The sequence below is a fragment of the Thunnus albacares genome, chromosome 3, assembly GCF_914725855.1.
Source record: "Thunnus albacares chromosome 3, fThuAlb1.1, whole genome shotgun sequence".
Classification (NCBI taxonomy): Eukaryota; Metazoa; Chordata; class Actinopteri; order Scombriformes; family Scombridae; genus Thunnus; species Thunnus albacares.
The window spans coordinates 30,587,161-30,613,692 of record NC_058108.1 but is presented as its reverse complement, the minus strand read 5'-3'; the positions used below and the strand labels follow the sequence as shown (position 1 = coordinate 30,613,692).

The 26,532-nt window shown below is 38.2% G+C and overlaps 2 protein-coding genes across 4 annotated transcripts in view; one reads left to right on the top strand and one right to left on the bottom strand.

Annotated features, from left to right (window-relative positions):
* ncf4 (neutrophil cytosolic factor 4) overlaps positions 1-8,899 on the bottom strand; it is a 36,599-nt gene extending 27,700 nt beyond the window's left edge. The window contains exons 1-3 of the mRNA XM_044339113.1: positions 8,692-8,899; positions 8,055-8,139; positions 7,794-7,953 (exon numbers count right to left, since the gene is read on the bottom strand). Of these exons, the coding sequence (XP_044195048.1) occupies positions 7,794-7,953; positions 8,055-8,139; positions 8,692-8,720 (274 nt within the window). The 5' untranslated portion in view covers positions 8,721-8,899. The remainder of the gene's footprint in view (positions 1-7,793; positions 7,954-8,054; positions 8,140-8,691) is intronic.
* A 65-nt stretch (positions 8,900-8,964) lies between these two features.
* LOC122972220 (parvalbumin-7-like) lies at positions 8,965-26,304 on the top strand. 3 transcript variants are annotated; one of them, XM_044339138.1, is made up of 6 exons: positions 8,965-9,050; positions 20,547-20,572; positions 24,535-24,603; positions 24,914-25,043; positions 25,187-25,296; positions 26,196-26,304. In XM_044339138.1, the coding sequence occupies exons 3-6, from the start codon at positions 24,543-24,545 to the stop codon at positions 26,219-26,221; spliced, it is 327 nt and encodes a 108-aa protein (XP_044195073.1). In that variant the 5' UTR covers positions 8,965-9,050; positions 20,547-20,572; positions 24,535-24,542; the 3' UTR covers positions 26,222-26,304. The 3 variants fall into 3 exon arrangements, with proteins under 3 accessions (XP_044195073.1, XP_044195063.1, XP_044195084.1); XM_044339128.1 differs by lacking the exon at positions 8,965-9,050 and having other exon boundaries at positions 18,420-20,572; XM_044339149.1 differs by lacking the exons at positions 8,965-9,050; positions 20,547-20,572 and adding an exon at positions 20,590-21,766.
* Positions 26,305-26,532: the final 228 nt, after the last annotated feature.

The following is a 26,532-nucleotide window of genomic DNA, read 5'->3' as shown; positions in this document are numbered from 1 at the left end:
TCAGCAGGATTAATTGTCTGGGAACCATGAATGTGTGTAAAAAAATCCATGCAGTAGTTGCTGAGATATTTCACTCTTGACCAAAGTGATGGACCAACCGACTGACTGGACATTTCCATCTCGAGTCACACTGTTGGTGTGGCTAAAAGGAGAACCATGTGTATTATGGTTTTAAAAATCTAAGAAAAAAGGCTATGTATGTATATTTCTGTGTTTGTGCATACAAAGAGTTTAAGTCTTTACAGAGTTTTATGTAACTGGCTTCTGGTGAAAGTTCTCTTGGAGTTACGTTTTTACAAGAACACCACATACTGTATCAGTGTGTGTAGTTAATGACATGTTATATTGAAACCAAATTTATATTATCTCAAACTAGATGTGAATGCTCCACTAGAAAACAACCTTCTCGACAAGATATTACCCTTCATCCCCAATATCACACCAAGACCAGTCAAAAATTATGAGGCACAGCACAGACTCCTAATGCCCGAAATCAGGCTCCTCAACAATTCATCCGAGGCCATCTCACACTGCTGTTAAATCAAATTTAGCACAGTCTTAATGACCCTCAGCCACAATATTCAGCCCCTCTCTCTTCTCTCAATTTCTCTCATCTCTTTCACTCTTGAGCACAATAACTGACTCAATCATTCGCGGACACAAATTCACTCATTTGCTCACTTACTGATGAATCATTCACTCATTCGCTCACCTCTGTCCATCTCCTGGGGCCTCGCTGAGTAAAACGGTCTTCTGACCTTGAAGCTGTCACATAATAGTTTCTATTTCTGTTTCCTATTGTAATGTCTACATGTTTAACCCAGATAATATTCCTGTGGATATCATAGATGACATACAGTATGTAATGGAGAGATATTAAATTGATATATATTTATATTTTGTAGTAATTGTAACAACAAAATAGCAGTGATGCTTTTTAAGGAAAAATAAATACATCTCTATTAATTGACCAAAGTGGTATATATCCTTCTCCACTAGTTTCTTTTCTGTTCCTTCCCATCACCCATCTCCCCTCTGTCTCCCTCCTCCCTCCCCCCTGTCTCTCTAATTCCCTTTCCATCTTGATGAGATTTGGCACCGCAATTAAACCCATCAGATCTAATATTATCCAGCAAACTCCTCAGTGGCAGATGCTAAATCAGAGTTTGTAGAAAAGTAGAACTTTCCCAATATAGCAAGTGACAATGAGTAGCACTGCTTTAAAATCCTATAAAGAATTTATGTTAAAAATGTTACAATAAAGGCATCAGTACTCTAATATGAGTCTAAAAGATTGTTGCTTTTAGACAAATGAAAAAAAATCGACATGTATCTGCAGTTATCGGTGGGACTAATTAAGTCTGATAGTGAATTAGTCTGAATAAACTATAAAAGAGGTCAGAGAATACACAGTATCACATCCTGCTCATGTAACAAAGGTTCATAAAAAAAGGAAGAAAGAAAGAAAGATGCAAACAACATCAGTGTTACTATCAGTCAGACATTTTTCATTTACTGGTACACCATGATGTAACCATTAAAATCATGTACCTCTAAGAGTTTTTTTCATATTTATACATGCATTATAATATGGGCAAACAGCTCACAATCATAAAAAGTACTATCACATTTCATTGCAACTCTCACTTCTAAATGCATTTCCATGATTTCTGGCGCATACACTATGTGGCAAACTCGCCACAGTGCCAAAAATAAGAATCATTGGTGCCTTTTACCCCTTGTCTGGCACACAACGCATACAGTGAGCAACAAAGGAATAAAAAACTCAGGGTAGAGATCAGAGAACAGCAAAAGCCTTGTTTTAACGGAACAAATCCTATCCAGCTCTGGCAGAGCTCCAGCTGTAAGCCAACACCACAGGTGCACCATGAAGATGAGACGGATGAGGCTACTTTGGAAATGTGACTCTAGAATACACAAGATCAGTAACATTGTCCATTGATCATTGGTTCCTGGCTCATGAGAGTTGAGATTTGCTTTTGGACTTTTCTTCTAAAATACAAAAATACATAGAAATTCTTCTCAGTCAAACAGGTGATTTTTAGGAGTAAAAATTTGCACATACAGGTTACAGTCATGCTGTTATGCCAGAGTTTATACAGTGCATGTTTAAAATATCGCTGGTTGTTGGGGGAAGAAAAGTAACTGTAGTACTACTGAAACACTGCTGTTTTCAGCCACGTTGAATTTTGTACAAACATTTATGGTCCTCAGAGAATGAATCCTACTGACGTTGGTGGTCCTCTGACTTTTCCTCTAGTGATACCAGCAGGTCAAAGCTTTCACTTTTTCAGGATGACATGTGATCGCTTCGGTGACTTTTTATCTAACGCCATCAGAAGGTCTACATTTTTACATTTGATCACACATTCCTGCTAGCCTCTGTAGTACTTTGTCTTTTGTGCTCATTGGCAAATGTTAACATGCTAACACGTTAAAGGAAAGTGTTATCATTGTGAGCATGTTAGCATACTTGAACGTCTAAGAGATAACAAGCTTTTTAATCTTGGTATTCAGAGCATCTAAAAAAGCAATTAACCTTATTGTTTAGGCAGCAGTTGTGACGATGTACAGTCATCGTCCTTACAATCAGATTACTGCTCTTCTGCAGGGATGCTGTATACACGTAGGCTAAATGTGACATTTCATTTGTTTAACACACTTCACTAGTTGATAGCAAAACTAAAATCAGTTGAGCCTGAACAGAAATAAACCTGTGTGTGACTTAAGTGTGATTACAGTGCAACTTGATTCTCCATCTATATGCAATCTACACACACATGCACCCCTCACTCTGTCCTCATCTCTCCTAAATCGATGGTCCGAGCCACACATTCAAAGCCTTCAGGCTTTTATTGGTGCAGATGTTGGTTTCCAGTCTCCGATAATCAATACTGACACTGACGGCGGCTCCCAGACAGACAGACTTATGAGAAAACAATGAGCTAGAGAATAAAACTGGAGCCACGGAGCAGAGGAGGACAAGAGGACAAACACAGACACACTGACTGAAGCTTTAATACATGTTAAGTGAAAATCTTACATCTCCTGTCTCAATAATTTGATGTTTTATGTTCATTTGAAGGAACAAGCAATCTTCTGTTGGCTGAGAATGAAACTATTTAATAAACATCACCAAATAAAATGAAAACTGCATGGTGTTCAAGCTAAAACTGTTATTATGCAAGTATGTATAGTATCTCAGTGTAAATGCCACAATGACAAACTCTTGTATAATCACTGTATTAAGCAGTTTACACTAAGTGAGTTTGAAAGTGGCCTCTGTTTGCTCAGCATGACTTTGAGTTTTAAAAAGCACTCGTCAGTCTCTGGCTCGTTATTGCACTCGCTGACTCTTTCTAATTTAAAGTTTAGCTTTGATTGTGGCCAGAACAGGTTCTCCCTCCCAGCACTTAATCTTCTTTAAACAACAGCTCACTTGCATGGGCCAATGAGTTTTCTTCCTTGGACTTCCCATTAACTTAGATTATTAAACTTCCCGACATGCTCCGGTGGTTGTATGTCTTCTTTCTCTTTATTTCTCTCTTATTTCTCTTTGCACAACTTAACTCCTTGTCATCTCGCAACTTTATACCACAATCCTGCTCCCAGTGGTTTTATAAAACAGTGGTTTTATAAGTCAGCAAGAAGTAACGGCGTTTTCAAACCTGCAGTTCATTTGCTCTGGTCCAAATCAGTAGATGGGTTGGTAGACTTAATTCTTTTCACACAGAAAAAAGAAATTGAAGAAAACCAAAATGTATCACTAAAAGCTACATAAGAACGTTCACTCCACTCATTGCTTAGATGTGTCTGGTGCGGCAGTGAGAATGTAAATACAGGAAGAAGGTCCTGAAGAAGATCCTAGCTCAAACTTACAGAGTAAGCCTTGTAGTTGGGTCCACCACAAACAAACCACTCCAGAATTCATTTGTGACTGAACTGAGACCACTTCCTCTACTGAGTCTCAGTCAGTGTGGTTGTTTTGGTCGGCACCCAAGTAAAATGTCTGCGTTCAGATCTGCCCAAATGAATCATACCAAGGAGAAAGCAAACCAGAGCCTGATTCAACTAAACTAAACAACACAGGTCTGCAAACACCCTAAGACACATCACTGCTTTGCACCTGTGAGCTATGTTTGTCACTGTTCATAGGGCTGGATGCGCTACAAATCATGGTTTTTCCTTAATAGTGTGATTAGTAATAAGTAGTCACAACTGTCTTATTTTCTACATGTTACTGGTGTCCTGGTAGCTCAAAAGAGGCCCTAACAGAAATGGAGAATTTCTGGAAGCAGCGTAACCCACAATTGACACAATACCATCACTCCTGTGCTGCCCCGTGCTGCAATGCAACAGGTTGAACATGGTTCTGGTGTCAGAAATACTGCGACTTGTCTGTGAGATACGGCTCATGCTGTGTGAAACTATAGCACTTGCATGCTTTTCTTGAGGGCAGGAGGAACTACACAAAGCTAAAACCATGAGACAGAGTGGTTTTAGGATTGGAAAAGGGATCGCTGGTGGTCTGAAGGGTTGCAGAACCAGCGTCTTTGCATGAGAAGTTCAAGGCCAACAGAAGGTGTCGTGTTAACTGGCTGACAGATGCATTGTGGGCCATGAAAATGCCAATGTGAGGGATGGATGGAAACTAGTCTTAGGTCCCACCAGCAAGATAAAGATGATGATTGTGGAGGAAACCCTAACCTCCTAAGTGGTGTCCTCCTAAGCTAACCTTAACCTCCAGCGATTTCATAAGGACGCTTGTATTACATCTATAATTTCTTGCTATGACCTCAAGCCAAATACTTATGATTTATTGATACAAATTAAGTTTTCCGTTATAAAGTCGGAGAAGGCAGCCGAGATAACAGTTGGAGGATTGCTGGTCCTCTTTTACAGGGCAGAGCAAGGACATCAGTGATTCTGGAGGACCTCGGCATCAAACTGGTGCCACATTAGAGGCACTTATTACGTCTCCCAATCAGCATGGGATAGCTTGGGTAAACTGGAGAGTTATTAGTAATTGCAGAAAAGGACATTTGGGTTCTCTGCTCTTTCTGTTGCCATCATGTACCTGAAGAGGATAAGCCACTTGAAAATGGATGGATAGATGAATCTGTCTCTTTCATCTCTCCCACACCCTTTCTCTTTCTTTTTTTTCTTCACAGTTTGTCTCCGTATTTCCCCCAAGGCATTCATCTGTCCCTATCCATCTGCTCTTTTCTGACTGTCCATCACTGTGGACGATACTTACTTACTACAGTCATGTGATTTTTAAACTGACCTTGTAAGGTACTCCTCAGTGGCACCGCAATGCCTAATGTAAGTTTGAAATGCAGAATTTTCGCCATTTAGCTCGATAGCATGGCACTTTGCTACAGATGTTTCAAAAAATAAAGAGTTTTATTCCAAAATGCTTCAAAGATCTTATGAGGAGAGAAACTATATTAGGCTCAATGAGTTCAATAGTTTATAAAAATGTTCACACTTTATTTTTCAGTGATTTTAATTACTTGTTATGCTTTACAAATCATCATTGTCCTTACAAAGTAACTTTTACAACAATTTTAATTCTCATGAATAAATATTTTCAGATATCTCACTGGAGAGTGTTACAACGGAGCATTTCAGTGCTCAACTCCACATTATTATGCAGCAGCATGTGCCTAAAATATGCTGTCACTATACCCTTGTGGTTTGAATAGAATTTGATTTACGGAAAAGTGATTTCACACCAAACTTGGTCTAAATTGTAATCAAATCTGTAAGGACCACAGCAGTAATTATTCTCTGCTACCTCCTCCATGATTTCACATATAACTAATGTATTTTGAAATTCATCAAGCAAATCCAATCACGCCTCAATCCTCTTTGAACTCTTGGGAACAAAAACAGAAGGGTATGTTTGATTTGTGATATCTGACATGACAAATCTAGGTCCAACAGCAGAGCAGACCTTGGCTTTTAAAACCATGTTCAGATGGGTTTCAGTTCTTCCGGCCTCAGGGAGGAAATTCAGCCAGCTGTCACCATAAAATCAGTCTGCTCCTCTTCATATGCATGAAGGGGAGCAGAATGAATGTGCATTCAAAGGTGAAGGTTACAGAGTGACAAGGCAGAAATGATGTAGTAAAGAACAGTCTTCCCTCTGTATTCAGTCAGCAGCAAAGCCCCACCAGAGTAAAATCACTGTCATCACTGTGAAACAGTAGCCCTGCTGATTCTACTCTACTCTCTCTAAACCAAAAGGAAAATAACTATCATTAATATAATATACGCTTTCAGTATAGTAAAGGATCCAAAGGACATGCAGCATACACAGTACTACAACTTTAAGAGCAAAATTGTACAGAAGACGACCAACTACAGTCAGATATCCATGTGTGTGTTTGTCTTCTGCTGGATTTCCTATAAGCACCTTAGAAGAGAAACAATCACTGTCCCAACAAAAGTCAGCAGGCAGTGATGTGAGGAGCAACATAATCATTTTTAACACTTTTCTACTTTTTACTCACTAGCCGTTTGTTGCCGTTTGACTACTCTAAAAGAAAAAACAAAACAAAAACACATTTTCTGTTCATTATTTGCTGCATTACTTTCTGGATGTTAGCACTTTGACCTATGACCTCTCCACTGGAGCATGATTGGTCATGGACTGGAATTGGGAAATTAAGCTCATTTTACTGTTACAACTACAAAGGTTTAATATTACACTATTCACATGGCAAAGCAACTAACAGTGGGAATGTGTGCTTCCATATAATTGATTGGCCAACACAGTGCATTGTTGACATTGCATTACGTTGCAGCAGCATTTGAGCGAGGTACAACTAACCTTCCAGACCAGATCTGGTCTAGAAAGCCTCTGTATCAGCACTCCTGCTCTACAGACCAAAAGGTCTCATTGAAATGAATGAGGGGGCTGCATTTTTTTCACAAGGTGCTGCTGTCTGTCTGAACATGGCTTACTCGTCAATAATTAGTGATGGGTAGGCCTGTAACTAACAATTATTTTCATCATTGATTAGTTTGCTGATTCATTTCTTGATAAATTGTCTATAAAATGTGCTTCAAATCCTCACATATGATGACCTGCAAACAGCAAATATTTGGCATTTTTCCTTTATAAATGACTAACATGATTAATTGATTATCAAAACTGTTACCGATTCATTTTCAGTCATTCGACTAATTGTTGCAGCTCTACTTTAGGGTCATCCATGTCATGATTGAGACACTTTTTAAAACAGTTTTCATGTCCTTGTTCTCTTGCAGCAGTTGCCCTCACATAAACCTGCAGTTGAGGTCCTCACAATGTTGTAGGTTCAAATCACAACCAGCTATCCTCAGTATTTATTATGTCTTTTGGCCCTTCAGTCCACATTGTCTCAACTTTTAAAGAACAGATTCAAATGTTGCTCAGAAATGTATTTAGCAGCCGTAGTTGGGTTAGCCTACGATAGCCTTTTATGTAAACAAAGTCCTGCATGGTAGCTCCTGGCATTGTTCATCTAGCTAAGAAAGCAACTTAACATAATTGGAGTTAAGAGACTGTGACAGTTTACATAGTTTGGGTCAGACATTTCCTCGTGCCTGTCAGACTTCAGAAGATTAAAATCAGAATTAAAGGGTATAAAAAACTGTCTGAGCTGTGGGCTCCCGATAAACATGTATTTGAACAATGTGAAATCTGACACCGTGTTGAATATTGTAGCGTGATGTGTTTGCATGCTGCTGCAGTTATCAGTGCTGTGGACATACTCACTCACCTGGAAGGGTGGGCAGGACGCAGGTGTTGGGACCAGGTCTCTCTGGGTCATCAGGACAGTATTTGGACTCAAGGATCTGGTGGAGGTTGAAAAATTCTCTGTACCTCCTGTAGATCAGATACTTACTCCCTCCTTTAGTCTTAACTTCAATCACAAACATCTGGGAGAGAAACAAGAGATATGACCTTTAGAGAAAGAGATTTATGTTCTTGTCTCTATAAAAAAAGAAAGAAAAGGTTGTGGACATTTTATCAAACTTACAAAATAGTCAATGAAGCCTTTTTTCTCCTCAGTATCAGCGATGGTGGCACTGACGGGGATGTTGTGAGGCAGCTGATCAAAGTCACTGATAAGACAAATTATATGGTTAGAATATTTTGATATACTTGAACACTAAACTCAAATACTTAAGTAGATTTAGACAGATTCCACCTGTCCACCAGAAGCTACTGCACCTGCACATTTTGGCTTTTTTTTTTTTTTTTTTTTTTTTTTGAGTTGACTCACCCTTATGTCTAGTCAAATATGCTTTGCTGCATGATTTCAGTCTATGACAGCAATAAAAACACCCTGAACTTGTTTATAAAAAGCTGCAGTACTGTATTAAACTTTTTACGGGTGCAGAAATGAGTTGCACAGCCTGACAACTCTGCGCATATGCAGAAAAAGTCCGCGTCTAGTTTCATTACCCTGTTGTATTTTAGGTGCAAATCAAAGAAGAAGTGAACTGAGATATAATAATAAACTGATTAAATAGGCTACAACAACCACTAGGATAGGACAAATAGATATTTCATTAACTTTTATTGCCTGTTTATAGGTGCCGCAGACACATGTTAGTTAATTAATACAGACACACAGTTGTTTTTTCATATTTCAGTCCGCCAAGAAAACTCACCTTTCATCTCGTAACTGCTGCAGCGACATGGTGTTACGCGCAGTATCGACTGCAGACAAAGAAAGAAACTTCAACTTCTGTGCGGACAAAAGCGCTACTGACAGGCTTTCAAACGAAGACGACAGTCTTCACTGACTGAATCTGCGTTTGTGAAAGAGTCTGTAGGCGCAACTGTGCGGAAACAAGCAACAGGAAGCGAGAGTTCCCCAAGAAGACCAGAGGATGGTGCGCTCATTTCGCCGTGCCGGTGTGCCGCACGTACAAGGGCGGGGAAAGCCAGTTAAAACTGGGCGCAGGTGGCACAGAAGGAGGCAGATATGATGGAAAGGCTGTATCAGCTGACGATCAATCAGCAGCAGGTAGAGTGACAACAGTTATAAAAGTGCTTGTTGAGGATGACGAGTGAAGGCTGCTAAGTTGTAGAAATGGGTAAATATCTGGTAGGACTACAAACAGCTTACAGGGTGAGTTTATCCATCACCAATAAATAAATACATAAATGAATACATAAACATGTTCATTTGCGCCTGTAGTTGTATCCTGCAAACATCTTGGTTTTATCTTAAACTTTTGCAAGTCTGGAATTTTGTTTATGAAGCTCAAAGCATTGAAATTTAAAACATTTCACATATTCAACATGATATGGTAGCAGCAGACATGTCAGTTTACTCAAAACCAAAACCAAAACTAAATGCATGGCTAGATAACTCTACAGCTCAGTGAGAAGTGTGCTTTTTTTAAAAAAAAAAAATTGTGCTATGATTTGGGCTCAGCATTTTAGACATCTTTAAATTGTTGACAAAGACAACGCAATACATTTTAGATTTGGAGTCGGTCATGCAAAGCTTTAAAAGGATACTGTATGTGTTTAACTTGCTGTTGGTACAAATGGCTTGTTGTTTACTTGCCACTCTGACTGTTCTGGGGTTTGACAGAAGTAACATGTGTGTAAACCACATCCATCTTATACAAACTGGCAATACACCAGTTTTGAAAAGCACCCAGCGTGACTGGATTTAATCAGGCATGGGTATACAGACAGTTGATACGGAAGAGGATCTTCCTGTTATTGATCATCACATTTCTTTGTGTGTTCAAATAAAGTTGCTGGTATGCAGGTATTTGTGTTGCACAGGTGAAGGCATCTTATTAAGTTGCTGCGAACCAAATGACATAATCTAACATACCTCTGATACTGACAGCTGGCTTCTTAACTGATAAAATAAATCAAAACTATCTATGTTAAGGTCCTATTTGAGATTATTAAGTTATTCAGTTACATCTTGCATTTCATTTTGTACCTGTTTCCTTTACATTAGATTACAGTGGAAGGTTAACACATCAAGTTTACTGGATATCCCCCCGGTGTTGAGGCCTCTATGCAAAAAAAAAATCACGTACTGTAAATGAGTTCTCAAAAGCAGCTTTATAAATAGTTGCATCCTACCACGGGACCCATCAAGCACTTCTCAGGAAGTGCCCTTTCATTGATTATTTTTACAGCACTTCTGTTTTTATTAGTCAAAAAACAAAACCTAAAATGTGAAAGAGGGGAAGTAACATTAAGTAAGAAAGAGGCCGGACTAATTTTGCATTTGCATTCCTTTTTTTTTTTTTTACACCAAAAGGGAAACATGAACATCAATAAATCACTCCCACACTCAATTTGACTGAATACTGTGAACAAGCAAAATGGTTGTTGATTAGCAGCAGCCTGTATCCTACAATGGACGACAAAAAGCACAACCTTACGGCCTTCAGATGTTCTGTTTTAAACATGACATTAACTTGCACAGTCAAATGGATATTGGCTATTCACAAATGCTGTCAATTAATCCAAAAATTAAATTAAGGTAAGCTGTGATTAATCATGATTAGTTGAAAATTTAATATGAGGCAATTTTCTTAAAACTGAAGCTACAGCAGTTGAATAAACATCAAGTAAACAACATACTGTAGAGCTTCTTTCTGACCTTTTATTTAATGAGACACAGTAAGTGATGAAGAGTGTGTCTACAAAGCAGACGATTCAAGCTGGACACTGCTGGGATGTGCAAGTTGAAATTAAATCTTTAATAAAAGTCAAATGTTTTTAAATGAATTTTGATAACAGAGCTAAATAGTCTAATTTAAAGACACAGAGTGAACTCTCCTTTTTCCAGATCCTTCGATTGGAGACAGATATGTATTACAAACTCACTTCAGCTGAGGCAGACTAGTTTGTTTATTCTACAGAGTTCTCTATGTTAGCATTAGTTTCAAGTGGAAGACTTGAGCTATAACTGTAAAAACACTTTGCACCATATAGTAAGAACATAGAGTTCACATATAACTTTTACATTTACACCTTCCCGAGCAGGTGTAAATCACTCCTTACTAACTGTCACAGTGGAAAGGTTTGAAAGATGAGATGTAAGACGAGCTTGAAGAAACTGATGACAAACATGCACACAGTATTCTACTGTACAGATACTGTCTCTCGGATCCACTTGAGATGGGAATCACGGCTGACACCATAAACTAACTAATATATACGTTATTTATGTTTTTATTTATTTATGACCATCTTTATGTGATTCCATCCTCACCTCAGTACAAAGTACAGTAGAAGCTAATGATATATGACTGTTGAATTATTAAGCTATAGCTCAAGTAGAGATAGTGCAACTGGACAATGAGGCTAGTTTAGTGTGAAACTATAACGTAGCGGTTTGTGTTGACTTTAGATTATGAATGTGATCCCATCAGGAGTGGCATTTTCTTATTTCTTCTCGAGGACAGTGCAGTCAACCATCTCTGCTCTCTGCTTTGCTGCTGCTGTACTTTAAACTATAAGATGTCCATTTTCTCCTTCTGTTTGTTGAGGAGTACATGCAGTCTTGAGGAGAACCACTAAACGTACATTTGAGACATGAGATGATGTGATAAAGAGCTCAAACTCAGAGAGACGTTGTCATATTAAGCTGCATTAATTGATAATAACGTATTTATAATCATGCATATGTGCTAACACTGCCAGCACTTCCATTAACAAAGACTGTTCTCAAACTTCTGACTAGGAAATATATCGGTGGGCTCAGAATTTTCTTGGTTTTTATCCTTTGTGTTCCTGTGGTGTCTCCTCCACCCATTTAGTCAACTTTTTTCTCACAGCGCATGCCAACATTCTTCTTTTCTTTTCACCTTTCTTATCTTACGTGAGGCAGAAAGTACACATTCTCCAAATCACTAGCATTACAACACAACAACACACACCCTCACAGTGTTGACTTCTCACCGTTCTTTCACAGTTGACATTGATAGTTGAAACTGATCCGGAGGGAAATAATTGGAGCAGCTCCAACATGAAATCTGCAGTGATTAAAGCTTAAGACACTAGATGTCAGCAAAGTTGTTGCTGTACTGGAGAAGTGTGTGTGTGCGTGTGTGTGTGAGAGAGAGAGAGTGAGAGTAACAACCATGATTTATTGTCTAATCTCTCTCGAGTGCTCAAGATGACATGTAGGTTATTGATTACGGTGATCATTTCTAATCAATCATGATCCATCTGATCTCTCATTGTGACGCCGTTTCTACCCCAGACTCTCTGGACACCGATAAAAGAGGAATATTCATTCATATGTCAATGAATCAACACACAATACAACATCTAGTCAAGGCAAACGACTCATTTCGGGATAGAAAGCTAAAAAGCTGCAATTGCCAAATAAAAAAGAGCGTACGCAGCACTGCACTGCAGCAAGTTGTTTACTTTTTAACTACAACACCTGAATCACTGCATCAGTAAGTACATACATAGATTGAAAAAACGTGAAAAAAAAGAGGATTAAGGCATTTACATGTTTCAATAAATCAATCAAGGTGTGCTCACAGTGTTTATATGCAGTAAATGTTTAAGTTAGGTTAAGATTGACAGTGTGATGTATATGGGTATAATTGTGGGCGTGAATATTTGCTTGTGTTTGTGATACAAAGTCAGAAATACAGTGTACGTGACTGTATGTGTAAGAAAAAGGCAGAAAGAGTGCAACAGAGTGTGACAGTGCAATGAAGTGTGTGTGTGTGTGTGTGTGCAGCGCATATTGACTCCATATCTATTTTCATGCAGCCTGAGATGGATCCTTTGAAGCACTGCTTGTATAACAGAACATCGCCGGCCATAAATTGCAGAAACATTTTTCAAGGGTGTATTTATCATCAAGGTCAGGCCAGCTGCTGGAGTCTGCTGTGTGTGTGTGTGTGTGTGTGTGTGTGCAAGAGAGAGAATTTATGGATTGTGAATGTGTATCCTATGAAAGACAGTTTGTGTGTGTACTGTAACTGTGTTTGTATATAGTTTATTGCCTGCTAGCCTAGGAGTTAAACTTTAAAACACAAGTGCACTTTAAAAAATCTGCTGATGAAATATAATAACGCCTTAAGTTGACAAACAGGTATCAGCACACACACACACACATTCGCACGTAGAAACAGAAGAAGTGAGACTGACAGAAAGTCTCAACAAACATGCAGCTTGTGTTTACCATGATGACAGCTGGTTGCTGTGGAGACGTCATAAGGGAAGTAGAAAGAGGAAGAGATGATCCTGAGTGGAGGGATAATCTACATACTGACACTAACTCAGAAGCTTTTATCTAAACTAAGATTTCCACCAAATGTGATACTATTATAAGATAATAATATTTTATACCATGGTTTGGGTGAATACTCTTTTCTGATTGGCCGGCAGGTGTGAGTTAAAACCGTTTAATGCACACGAAGTTCGGCTCAAGTTCAATCACCGTTCTAAATTTATGCGCTACCTAGCCTGTAATCATAGCAACATTAAAGAGCACAGCTGTCAAAGCTTACTTGTTATGAAATTTTGAGGAACTTGTTTAACGAGTTTAACGAGTTTAACCGTTTAATACACACCTACTTACATAAATGACTTTTTTCACACTTATGTTTGTAAAGAATAATCGCTCAGATAAAGGAGAGGTTGTCAAAGTTATGATAAATTGTTACAGATTATATCACGTTGTCTAGATGTCACAAATAAAAATCACCAGCTGGAGAAAGCACCGATTTTGTGGTTTTCAGGTCAAAAGTTATTAGCGTGTCTAGAATAGCAGTGGGCAAAAATTTGGTTGGAAAATCTAAGTTTATGTGTTACATTTGCTGCACCTGTTACAGTGGGACAATTTACACCTTTACCATTCTTATTAGTGGAGTGAGTTTGTTGATATCACATAATTCCCAGCAGATAGTAGGTCTGCCCAACTTTAACCTGAGCAGAAACCTAATGAGTCTCAATATCTTAGAACACCTGCGTCAGTGTGCAGGACCTTTAAGGGTTAAAGAAAGCTCCTACAGTAAAATAGACACATTTCCTTTGTCTGTAAATAATAACTGTAGCCATACGGACACCAGTAGTAGCTGCACCTCTAGTGATTTTTGCTTTATGTAAAAATAACTAAAACATAATTTAAACATGTTTATCATTTATGGTTAAAGGCTGTAAAGCTACATAATCTCATGTTCTTACGAAACCGTATTAAGGGTGAGGATTAGGTTAAACTGAAGTTTGAATTTTCTCAGAGACAATTTCACTCACCTGCTTTCCCTTCACATAGTAGACACTAAACAATCAGCATGACTAACTAGATTCTGCAAGGGAAATATGGAAGATGTGGTGTATCTCATTACTTAACAGGTTGGCTGCGTAACAGGCCAAACACCCAACAACTTGGTGCATTCCTTTCAAAACTCACCATCTCCCACACACGCCCACACACACCAGCCGTAATATGAGCACTAAATATATCACTAGAACCAAAGCCTGCAGTGCACTCATGCACATATGGCAAACAGGGGGGCTTCTTCTCCCACTGTGCTCTACATGCCGGCCTGTATTGAACTCATGATGTTATGAGTAGTCATTTAGTCAAACCAAATGAGTCCGAATTGACGATTTGCAAACTCCTTAAAGTCCCCTTCCACTCAAAAATGTGAGCTGCTCATCGTTACTTAGATATTTGAGCTTCGCTGTGCTGAATGATGTATGTGCAGAGTTTGACACTAGAAGCCTGTTTTCACTTTCATCCGCTGAAGGGGCAAAGTTTCTTTGTACGAGTATGATTTGTGACATCACAACTAGTTTAGAGCCAGTCCTGGTTGAATATGCAACTTAAACAAGTGTGATGTGGAAACTTGAAGCCTCCAGTGCAAATACTGTGAGAATGGACTTTTTAGTGAAGTAGGAGACATCTTGTGTCCAGCAGTTGAACTTCTGAAATGAACAAATATTTTCATATTCATAGATTCTCAATTTTTATAACAGATGAGAAGGGACAGATGTATTTTTATAACTTTTATCAAGGTGATTTAATTTTTTTGTGGAAAAGCCATATCAGACACAAACTATCATTAAAATCAGAGTATTTTTCATGTCTTTAATGTTAAAAAATGAGTCCATGTCAAAGTTGAGCCTTGAGCCTTTGGTACTTGAGGTTGAGACTATGGAGAGACTATGAGACTATTAAAAAATAAGTAGTCAATGCATTTGTTTTCAGACTTCAGATAATAAATACGAACAGCTGTCACTCCCAAATGCTGCTGTTTCATCTTTTTTTTTTCAGTGGTTGTATTGTAAAATCCTGTCTAGATGTGACTTTATACTGTTAATAAACCTGATAAACTGGCCCGAGCCCTCGCTGTGCACTAGTCCTAGTCAAGTATCCATCTGGTCAACAGAGCCCCCTAACTCAGTACAATCACTGGGTTCCCCATGTTTATTTTTAGGGATATATTTATGCTAATCTTTTGGTGAGTAGATAAGGCATACCCCAGTGATATCAATACTACACACACACACGGACAGCTGTAGCTTGTATCTACTGCTGCCATGACTTAATGCGCATAGCAAGTTGGTCATTAAAAACCCATTTAATTCCTCTCTCTCTCTCTTCCTCTATCTGTAACTCTGTCTGTCTTCATTCCTCTTTTTCATTTGATCCATGGATGACTCTGTGTATCTAACATCTATTCATGCATCACACTTACTGTACTGGCATCTTTGCATTGTCTATTTTTATTCTCACTCCAAGGATTTAGTTTGTTATTTGGTTATTTAATAAGTTTTATGGCTATTGACAACCACGAGTATTGAAAAATAAAAAGCAAAAAAACATATTAACAATGATTCTGTCTCTGTTCACTAGACCCCAACCTTTTTTTATTCTGCTCACTCCAGTGTTAATTAACATTGTTCCTCCGTCAATACTCTCATTATTCATCTTTGTCTGTCTCTAGTCTTTATCCTTGACAAACTCTTCTTTCGTCTCTCCTCATTTATAGGCATTTCATTTACATTAACCCATCCATATGTATCTCTACATCTCTCTATCTTCCTCTCTTGACCCTTCGTCCCCACTACAAATCCTTCCTACGCGTTTTCCTCGCCTCCTCACCTCGCCCCTCCCTCCCTCGTTCTTCTACAATGCTGTAAAGTGCTGATGAAGGGTAATACAGTAGAGAAGAGAAAACTACGAGAGTGTCAGGACAGGACACTGAGAGAACAGAGGATCAGTGCACGACATGAAGAGACAAAGACAGACATAAAGACTGTCAGACAAGCATCCAGTTATGCAACGCAGTTCCAAAACTATATGAGAAGGTGCATAAGCTCTGAAATGCAGTTCACATATTATGTTCTGTGTGTTCCACTAAGAAGGTTGGGGGGTTAGTGTTAAGTAACTTTGGTTAAGGAAAGCAACTGATGATGGGTTTTTGCTTACAACGAGCTATGTTTACTTTTTGATAACAAGTGACCTTCTGTGGTCGTGACAATAATGACCGTCCTCTCTCAGAATTAAAGGAGGAAGAAGTGTGATGTCGTTAGAGTGGACTCTGACACAAGAAGCCATGTTTCAAAACCCGTCTCCTACTACCCGTGACACAATCTTGCTTTAACCTTAACAAAGTAATTTTAGATGTCTAAACCCAACTCAACTTTATCTTTTATAAGGAGGACAATTGGAAAACGCTCATAAAAATAATTTTGGAGGCACTGACGAACGGCCCTGCTTGTCATTTCAGTATTAAGACTTGTTTCTGAATGAGGGTCCTCTAGAAGCTGAGCTCATTTTTTAGCAAACCTTAACATGTTTTCAAAGGTTTTCATTGATGATTTACTGTATAAAACGCTTGTGGTTAACATGTCGGTAGAAAATGGTGATACTGCAACACACGATTTGCAGGTGAGTGCAACCCAGATGAACTTCTGATTTGTAACTAAAGTCTGAGGTGAAATTAAAATATAAAAAGCAGAAACACTGTGTTATTATCAGGTATTAACTCATAGTTGTTACATAACATCCAGTGATCACAAAACAAATATTACAAGACCTCATGCCCTTTCGTTACACTAGCTACAGTCTAACAGCTAAAGAAGTTCTCTCTGACTCTTAAAAACATGTACTCACCATAAATTAATTTCTCTTTTGGCCTTGACTAAGATGGTCTAGAACATCACTCACCAACAGATAAGCGAATGAAAGGGAGAAAGATCGTGGGAGAGACAGAGAGTCTCCAAAGCTGTCAGGGTTCTGACAGGATGGCGACCGATAAGTGATAAAGGAGGAGGCATGAGAAGATACGGATGCAGTGAAAAAAGAATAAATTTGTCGCTTGATATCGAGAGAGGAAAGTGGAAGGGGAGGAGACATGAAGGAGAGATTAGGAAGGTGATGTATGGGGAATAACAACACTTTACATATCACAAAAAAGCTGTGGATTTCATCTTTCTTTTGCCCTTTCTTTCCCTTTCTTTCTCTTTCTACATGTTCTCTGCGCTTAGGATTAAACTATATAATGAGCAGGTCTGAAAGATTCTTAAAAATCTCCCTGTGGCAAATCAGATACTGAGGGTTGTTACATGGAATATAAATGGTTCTCATAGCCCAGCAAAACGTAGGAGATGTCTGGCATATTTAAAAGGTAAAAATGTGGATATAGCCTTTATACATCCATTTGACAGTATTAGAAATAATGAAGAGGAAAAGAGACTGGGTAGGAAACATAGTGCAAAGAAATGGATAACCAGGGAGTTCTTTGTGTTAAAACCATATTATATGGGGTTAAAATGAATCGTTGTAATATCTATGCTCCTAACGTTGAGGACCATGTTTTCTTTCATAAATGAAATGATATTATTATTTCTAAAAAGATTAAGACTAGCTATCTCTATGTTGATGAGAGATCTGGGGTTAATTGATATGTGGTGATTACTGGGAAGGAGAGTATTCCTTTCTTTCTCATTTTCATGGCACTCAGTCTAGGATTGATTATTTTTTTAATTTCAAATCAATTTACTGAGAGCATAATAAATAGTAACACTGGGGCTCTTTCATTAACAGAACATGCAATGGTAGATTTCCAATTAGAGATTCAAGAAGAGAAAGTTTTCATGGGGTACAGATGGTACAGTCTTAATTCATTATAATCATTACAGAATTAGTAAGTTAATAATTCAATCACAGAAGACGTGCTTGTTTGTTTTTTTCTGAAAGTTCTACAGAAAAAAATGCAATAATATGGGAGACTTAGAGTATCAGATACTACAATTGGAGAAGAATATTAAAGCACAATGCTTCAAGAAATACAATTTATAAATGTAATATAAATAATATAATATATAATAATACAATTGTACAAGATTTATAATGCTAAAGTGAAGTCTGCTTTATTTCAGATGACATTGACTTATTATGAAGAACAAGATAAAACTGGGAAACTTTTGGCCAATCAGATAAAAAAAACAAGAAAATAACAGCAATGCCAGCTATTCTAAATGAACAAAATAAACTTATTGCAGACACAAAGGGCATTAACAGAGTTTTTTATGATTTCTATAAAAGTTTTGATGAGTCTGAGGATAATTCAGGAGAGGAGGACTACAAAGCTTTTTGATGGAATAACTTAAGTTACCTAAACTTTCCAAAGAACAGGTAGAAAGTTTAGAGGCCCCTATCACAGAGGTAGAAGTTAGAAAGGCCATCTTACAATTAAATGACCTGGGGTTAGAGGGTTTGCCCATAGAGTGCTATAAATCTTTCATTGACATAATAGCCCCAAGATGAGCAGATGTCTTTACAATAGCATTACAAATAAAAAGACTACCTGAGTCCTTTAGGGAGTCCCTGATAACTCTAATCCCCAAAAAGGAAAAGAGACTTAATGGATCCCGTTTATTGTCCTCTTTCATTGAGTAATGCCGATGGAAAGGTGCTATCAAAGATCATAGCTGCCAGATTAGAGAGAGTTCTCCCAAGTATTATTCATAATGACCAAGTGGGTTTTATGAAGAATAGGAGATCAACCGATAGCATTCGGCTCCTTCTGCATGTTATTTGGCTCAACAGGTCAGCATCCTGCCCTGTCACTACGCTTTCTCTGGATGCAGAGAAGGTCTTTCACAGGGTAGAATGGAAATATCTGTTCATTGTTCTTGGTGAATTTGGTTTTGGTCTTGATTGATGTCTTGTATAGTGACATAAAGGCCACTGTTCAGACCAGTGATTTCCCCTTTTTTACATTATCAAGGTCCAACAAGCAGGGGTGTCCTATACCAACCCTGCTATTTCTTTTAGCTTTAGAACCATTAGCTATATCTAAAAAAAACGCAGAAATAAAAGTAAGTAGAGGCAGGGAGCAAGGAGCATAAGCTTTTTTATATGCTGATGATATTTTGTTGCTGCTAAGGCAATCTGTTTCCTCAATTCTACCTCTTTTGAAACTGGCATAATTCAGAAGCAATGTATGTATCTGCAAGCTGCACATCAGATATGGTTACATATTTCAATTTCAAATGTATCCAAACTGGTACTAAATACCTTGGCATATCACTAACGCCAGACTTGGACACAATAGTAATTCTGAATGTATTACCAGTTTAACAGAAGATAAAGCAACATTTAGAGAAATGGGAATTATTGAAATTAAGCTTATGGGGGGAAATCAAGGCTGTTAAGATGACGATTATTCGGAAATTTAACTATATGTCTATGATGCTCCTGATAAACTTCCCAAACATGATTTTTAAGTAATATAATGCTCTTATTAAAGATTTTCTCTGGGAAGGAAAAATGCCTTAACTCTGTTTTAAAATATAAAAAAAATTTTCCATTGTCTTTTGGGGTCTGAATCATCACCACAATTATTAACAATGAATGAATGAATTTTCTAGATTGAGTTTTTTAAGGAAAAAGCAAAGAGGAAAGCACTTTGAAAATATAATGAAACAAACGTATTTTCAGTCTCAGTCTGTTTGTTCATAATTGGGCAGGAAAAAAAATCTGAAAAAAAAAGCAATTTCAAATGTTCCCCCCTATCTTTAGCCCCCATCCTAAAACTTTTAGCGGAGAGAAAACCGGCATTATAACATGAGGATTTCAGAATAAATCAAAGCAGATAAGAGTAAAAAGAATTGATGTGTGTAGAAACAAAAGAGGAAGAGAATCACACAGAGAAATAGAGAAAGACCAGAGTGGAGATAAAGGTCCGAGGGGCAGTCAGATAAAATGGTTTTATGAATAAGCCTGTGTGTGATTTGTTAGCGTCGTAGAGAAAGTGATCATACTGCAGGGCCAATAGTGTAGCGCAACCCCCACCTTTCTCAAAATGGAGAAAGGTGGAGATGCGGTGAATGAGTGGGGGGTGTATGGGATAAGTGTGTATGTGTGTTTTGAGGCAGCTATAAAAGTCTTATTGTGTCCTTCATCCAACTCGCTGGTCTTTACTCTGTCTCTAACCTTTCTCTCTTCTCACTCTCTCCATCACCTTTCCTCTTGCCCTCTCTCTCTCTCTACTCTCAGGTGCACTCATCCACCCCTTCATTCAGGTAAGACAGAGAAAATATATCAAACATTGTACCAGAAAACTGAGTATAGCTATTTAAAAAACCCCACACAATACAAATCAGATATCTTTCAGGTGCTTTGGACAGTGACAGTCCAAGTGAAGGCTGTGCACTCGAGGCCATTTTGGAAAGAAGAATGAAACAGGATGATTGTGCAGTTTATCTGACAAGCAGATATCTTGCAATTAAATGGAACCCATTTGAATAATTAAGCCATCGTGATACACAACAATGCAATATTTTGTAGCTTTAGGGTGTTATACCAGGAGTACTTTTGTATAAGAATTCAAGTCAATGCTCTGCTAGAAACTGAACTGACTCAGAAAATCCATCACAAGCATCAACGATTTAAGCTCAGTAAGGCTTATAAAAAACATGACTTGAATAAAATACAATATGCTGTAATCAATAAAAAGTTTGAGGCATATATCAAAGTGAACACGACTAACAAAAAATCAGAACAAATCATAACATCACCGAGACAAACTGTATAATAATAAATTTTGATGTTAAAGAAAAGCTGAAATGAAAGTGTGCATCAGTGCAGAAAACCATGTAAATACAGCGTCGGAATGAATGTGAAAACTCTCAAAGTGATCAATAGTGGGACCTAAACCTCTGATCACTTCAAAGGAGTTTCTTACACAACACATACTGTTTTTTAAAGAATTTGAGATTATTTTTTTATAGGTCCCTAAAGGTTTATTCCGTTTGATGTCAATCTGGAACCTCTTACGTCTCCTGCATGCCGCAATGTGTTGTGTCCTTTTTATTGTTTTCTATACTGTCATAGCTTGTGCCAAATTAAAAGGTAACGGAGCAGGTGTCAGTCTAATGGGTGTTTTCTTAGCTCACGTGTAATCACTGTTATGTTGATAAGAACAGGTGTCTTATGACTTTAAAGGTGAAGTGTGTAGGATTTAGTTGATTTAGGTGAGGTTCAACTGAAAACCTCCCCCACGAAACCTCCCCCACGTCCTAGCATGTAGGAGAACCTACGGAAACTCACGATAAACACAAGAATCCCTCTCTACTGCCAGTGTTTGGTTTGTCCATTCTGGGCTACTGTAGAAACATGGCAGAGCAACATGGCCATCTCCGTGCAAGAGCACCCGCTCCCCATGTAGATATAAAGGGCTCATTCTAAGGAAAAGAAAAGACAATTCATATTTTCAGGTGATTATACTAATTAAAACATACTAATGAATATCATATTCCATTTCTGCCAAGTCTGTACCAGTAGATGCCACTATATTCTACACGCTGCACCTTTGAGTACAGTAATGCATTTTCCGGATGTTTTTTTATTGATTGTTCAGGTGCTCACTGGGACTACCTGTTTCAATAAAATATGCTTTATAAAAAATATACAGTACTCTGCATGACTCACTGCTGACTGTGCTGTTACCAGGATTTCTGTGTATAACTCGCAGAGACCTGTGGAGTTGTCAACCAGTGTAGACTGACACTTCAAATTATTACACTTTTCTTCCACAGGAAAAAAAGTTGATAGCAAGTGTAGGATGGAAGCAACTTTATGGTGGAAAGGTTAACATGCAACTTCTGGTGTTTATTTATAGCTCACTCAAAGACGAAAATTACTCTCATCCTCCAGTGAAAGTGTGTCATTTGATGAATAGACATGCTGTGGTGCTGACATATAACTACACCTATCCATCACAGCAGTATGGCTACACTCTACTGGAGCAATTTACCGTGAGAAAACAGCTCTTAGCTCAAGGACACTTGAGCTCAGTTGCCATAAAGTGTGATGTAAGATTTGGCCTCTTGATAACAGGACATTTTCTCTAACATGAGCTACAGTATCATCTTCAGACCTTAAAGTCAAAGCTGTTGTGAAAGAACCTGTAAGCACTGAATGCTGTCAATCTTATGAATGACTGAGATGGATGTGTCATGCTGTCTGTGAATATTTACCATCATATTAACAAATCATGATGTTGAACAACTTCCAAGACCAGATCTGTCTGTCAAGGTTTATTGTTGATGAAAGTAGGTAACCTTTCTGTCTTAAACAAACCAAAAGAAGATGACCTGAGGTGTCTTTAGCTTTCTATTTGTAAAACATTATTCCATGGATGGAAAAAAGTTTGCACATATCAAGACATCTCAAAAACCACAAAGCTTACTAACTGGCTTTTGCTACCAAAACATGCCAGACACATAACAGGTGGAGAGAAAGTTAAGAAGACGTAGATCAATCAGTCAGGAAGAGAATAACGTTTTTTTAAATTAGGTCACTCTTTCCTTTCTGCAGGAGGGGTGAAGTGTTTTGTTGGGGTCAAGACAATACAACCTGCTGAGGTGCTAATGAAACTACTCAACTGGGGCTCTGCAAGTCTCATGCACACATATTATCACCACAGCATTATGTGGTACAAGAGACACATGCACAGAGACACACACACACACTTGCAGAGGTAACACACACAAGGGAGATTAGTTATCTTACAGGCACAAACACATTTATCAAACATCTGTCTTGACAACTAAACACTTGGTCCCAGCACTCTAAACTGATAAACAAGGAACCTGAGGGACTTCAGCTCTGTTCTGATACCTACTGGCATCTACAGGATACTGCAGTGTACTGCAACTGAGGGGCAAAATCAACATTTTTTTTACCCTTCAGTGAAACATGACTGAATAGGTACATTACACATCCTGCAACATACTACTTCACATAGAGCTGCATGGTCTTCTGCTTGGGGGTCCTGAACATTTTCAATGTACTTGTTTAGGGTTTAAATCCCTTAAAATCATGTGTCATACACCTATAAAACAATGAATACTTTATATGGAGTTGGGGAAAATGCTATCATGCATACATATAGGCACATATAACTTTGGATTCATTGTAATGGCTGGTGAATAAAAATCACAAAATACTGAAAACAGGTAGATGCAGTATGTATATTCAACTATTCAATGATTGTGTTTGAATTCACAAACATTTGAGTGGAGAAATGAACCTACATTACCCCTAAAATGTATTTATTACAAATCTGATTTTAAGAAATTTGACCAAATTTTCAGTAGGTATCCTCCAGTTTGCATATCAGCAATTCTGATTGGGCTATACACATAGATTTCATGCTCTTTATGTCTAATAAATGATGTTTTTATTGTTCAACATGTTGTTCTTGAGTCCTATGTGTTACTGATGCAATTTTTCATATTGCAGAGATGCAAGTGTACCACAATGGACAATACAGTTATATTTATGCATTTTTCTGTTTGTAAATTAGAAGCAAAGACCAGTAAAGGACCCGCGGGTGCATGGTGCAATCCTCCAGTAAGATGTGAAAGTGCCAGCGTCTTGTGTTCGTGTATTAAGACGACAGTGTATTTCCCCAGCAGAGGGACGCAAGGTGGCAAATACGAAAGAACATTGAAGACGTGTCGTTACAAATATACCTTAAGGGTTTTAGAAAGTTAGAGAGAGAATTCAGAATGATTTGTGTGCTTATATGTTTATGTTGATAAAAGTTAAGTAGTGTGTGTGTGTGTGTGTGTGAAAACTGAGGTACGTGTGTGTCCTCTTATGCGCAAAACTTAAATTCTAAACTACAAGCCTTTGATCATCTCCCCTGTTGTACCAAGTTCCACTGTGGCTGTCTGTTGAACGCCTGAATGAAATTCTTCTAGGCACATTGGGGTCAGAAGGCTCTTTTGTGTGTGTTTCATCTCCAACCAACAGACTAAATGATTTTCCCTTCATCTAGTTATGAAGAATCTATGGCTGTAACGTTAACAATTTAAATTTGGACTTTAGCTTTTGTATCAGATCTTCCGCTCTTGTGTTTACATCTTACATCTGCGCTAAACTCTTTGAAATATTGTTCATTCATCTCTCACTTTGTACCTTTTGTGTTCTTTCTGTCCCCCTCTCTCTCTCTCCCACTTTGTGTCCCTCTCGTCAGCTGACAAAATGGCGATGACAGATCTGTTGAAAGCTGAGGAGATCAAGAAAGCTCTTGATGCCTTTGCAGGTCTGTAACCGTTGCAGAGTTTGACGTGATGTTCTCAGCTGAAACAGACCTACAAAGTTCCAGAAGTTAGCTTTAGATTTTGAGAGTTGCAGTAAATTGACAGACATTTTGAATTGTCACTACACATACACAACTCTGTCCTGCTAATTTACAGCTTATGAACAACTGACTGAGACAGAATTCACTATGGCCTCTTTGACTGATTAGAAAGTTTGCAGTTCCAAAACATTTCTAATAATATTCAGGTTGGTAGAAGTAAGAGTTGTTTGATGGTTCAGTCTGCACTTTCTCTCTCTCTCTCTCTCTACAGCAGAAACATTCGACCCTAAAAAGTTCTTTGAAATGGTGGGAATGAAGGCCATGTCTGCCGAAAACGTCAAGAAGGTCTTCCAGGTTCTGGATGTGGATGGTAGTGGATTCATAGAAGAGGGCGAGCTCAAGTGAGGAAATCACACAGACGCAAAAAAACAAAAAAGAGGCTAAGCTTGCCCAATAGACATTCTGTATCTACTCTATTTCCTGCACATTGTCAGGTGTTCATTTAACACTGTCCTTTAGTTATCTTTTTCTGTACTTTTCACAGGTTCGTACTGAAGGGCTTTTCCCAGGAGGGCAGAGATCTGACTGACGCCGAGACATCAGCATTCCTTAAAGCTGCAGACAAAGATGGAGACGGAAAGATCGGCATTGACGGTGAGGAAAAAGAGAGGAACATTGCATAGTGTGATAAAGTTTATTGTTAAAATAATATGAGGGGGAGGAAGAGAAGATAGAGGGTGAGAAGGAGAGGGAGGAAGAGGGGGAGTGTACAGGTTAGCATGTGGGCTAAGGTTGAGTTTGCTCTACATGTGTAGGATTTTTATGCTATCATTTCTGTCACCCTGTTGCTTCTTGTTGCAAAGAGGACGTTGCTACTTGCTTACTTCTTTAGAAAAACAGACTCTGACAACAGCCTGTATGTATCCCTAAGAGTTAAGCTAGTTAAAACAATGCTACTAGAACAGTGGAAGTTGGGAAATGCTTTGTATAACCTCCCTTAAAATAGAGACCAGTATTATACTGACTGGAAATGCTGATACATTTTATGATGATGCAAAGATGTAATGAGAACCTTTAATAGTTATTTTTACTGGAAACAATCACAAGCACAAAAATATAACTTCTGATGTTAGTATGTGTTCATCTTCTTACTTTTTGACTTCCTTAACTTGTCTGTGGCACTCAACCTGAGCCCATTTGTTTGTACTGATGATGTAAATACAGGTCACAATTATACAGTTCAATTTTCTTAAAAACCTGCTCACTTCCTAAGACAGCTGGGCACTAAAATTTTTGGCAAAAGTTACTCAAACAGGAATACACATACTTCTAGCCGCAGATGAATACACATTTGATGTGTTTTGTGTGAACAGGACAGCGTATGTGGGATTGACTCAAAGTGACCACGTTCATTGTGATGAAGAAGCATATCTCCCAGTGCAAGACTGTGGCTCACTGATGTGTTAAAACAAGTTTTTGGACAATCATGGAGGTTTATGGCACAGAAAAATAATAATTGTGCATACCTTTTCTTTTCTTTTTTTCTTTTTCAGAGTTTGAGGGCTTGGTGCATGAATAGAGGACAGATGAACATCCTTGTCCTCCTCCTCCTCCTCTTCCTCCCTGCATTCATATTTTGTAACTGCCACCTTTAAACTCCTCTCACTTCCCTTGGGACCCAACGCATGGAGTCAGACCAAGCCTGCTCTCTACAAAACCCTGCCAGAAACAGGCAGACAGGGAGTAACTGTGAGGAGGAACATAACAGGCACCAGATTCATTTTTAATTTTCCATTTTTATATATATATACATATATATATAGATATACATATATGGTCATACATGCTGAATGGGTTTCAGAATCATTCTTAATGATTTTGTGAAGATAA

Bases quoted from the DNA above. Each gene is read 5' to 3' on its own strand.
- LOC122972220 (XM_044339128.1), top strand. From the start codon at position 20,353: ATGGAGAAAGGTGGAGATGCGGTGAATGAGTGGGGGGTGTATGGGATA. The intron at 20,573-24,534 runs GTAAGACAGAGA...CCCTCTCGTCAG, and splicing joins TCATCCACCCCTTCATTCAG to CTGACAAAATGGCGATGACA. The intron at 25,297-26,195 runs GTGAGGAAAAAG...TTTCTTTTTCAG, and splicing joins CGGAAAGATCGGCATTGACG to AGTTTGAGGGCTTGGTGCAT.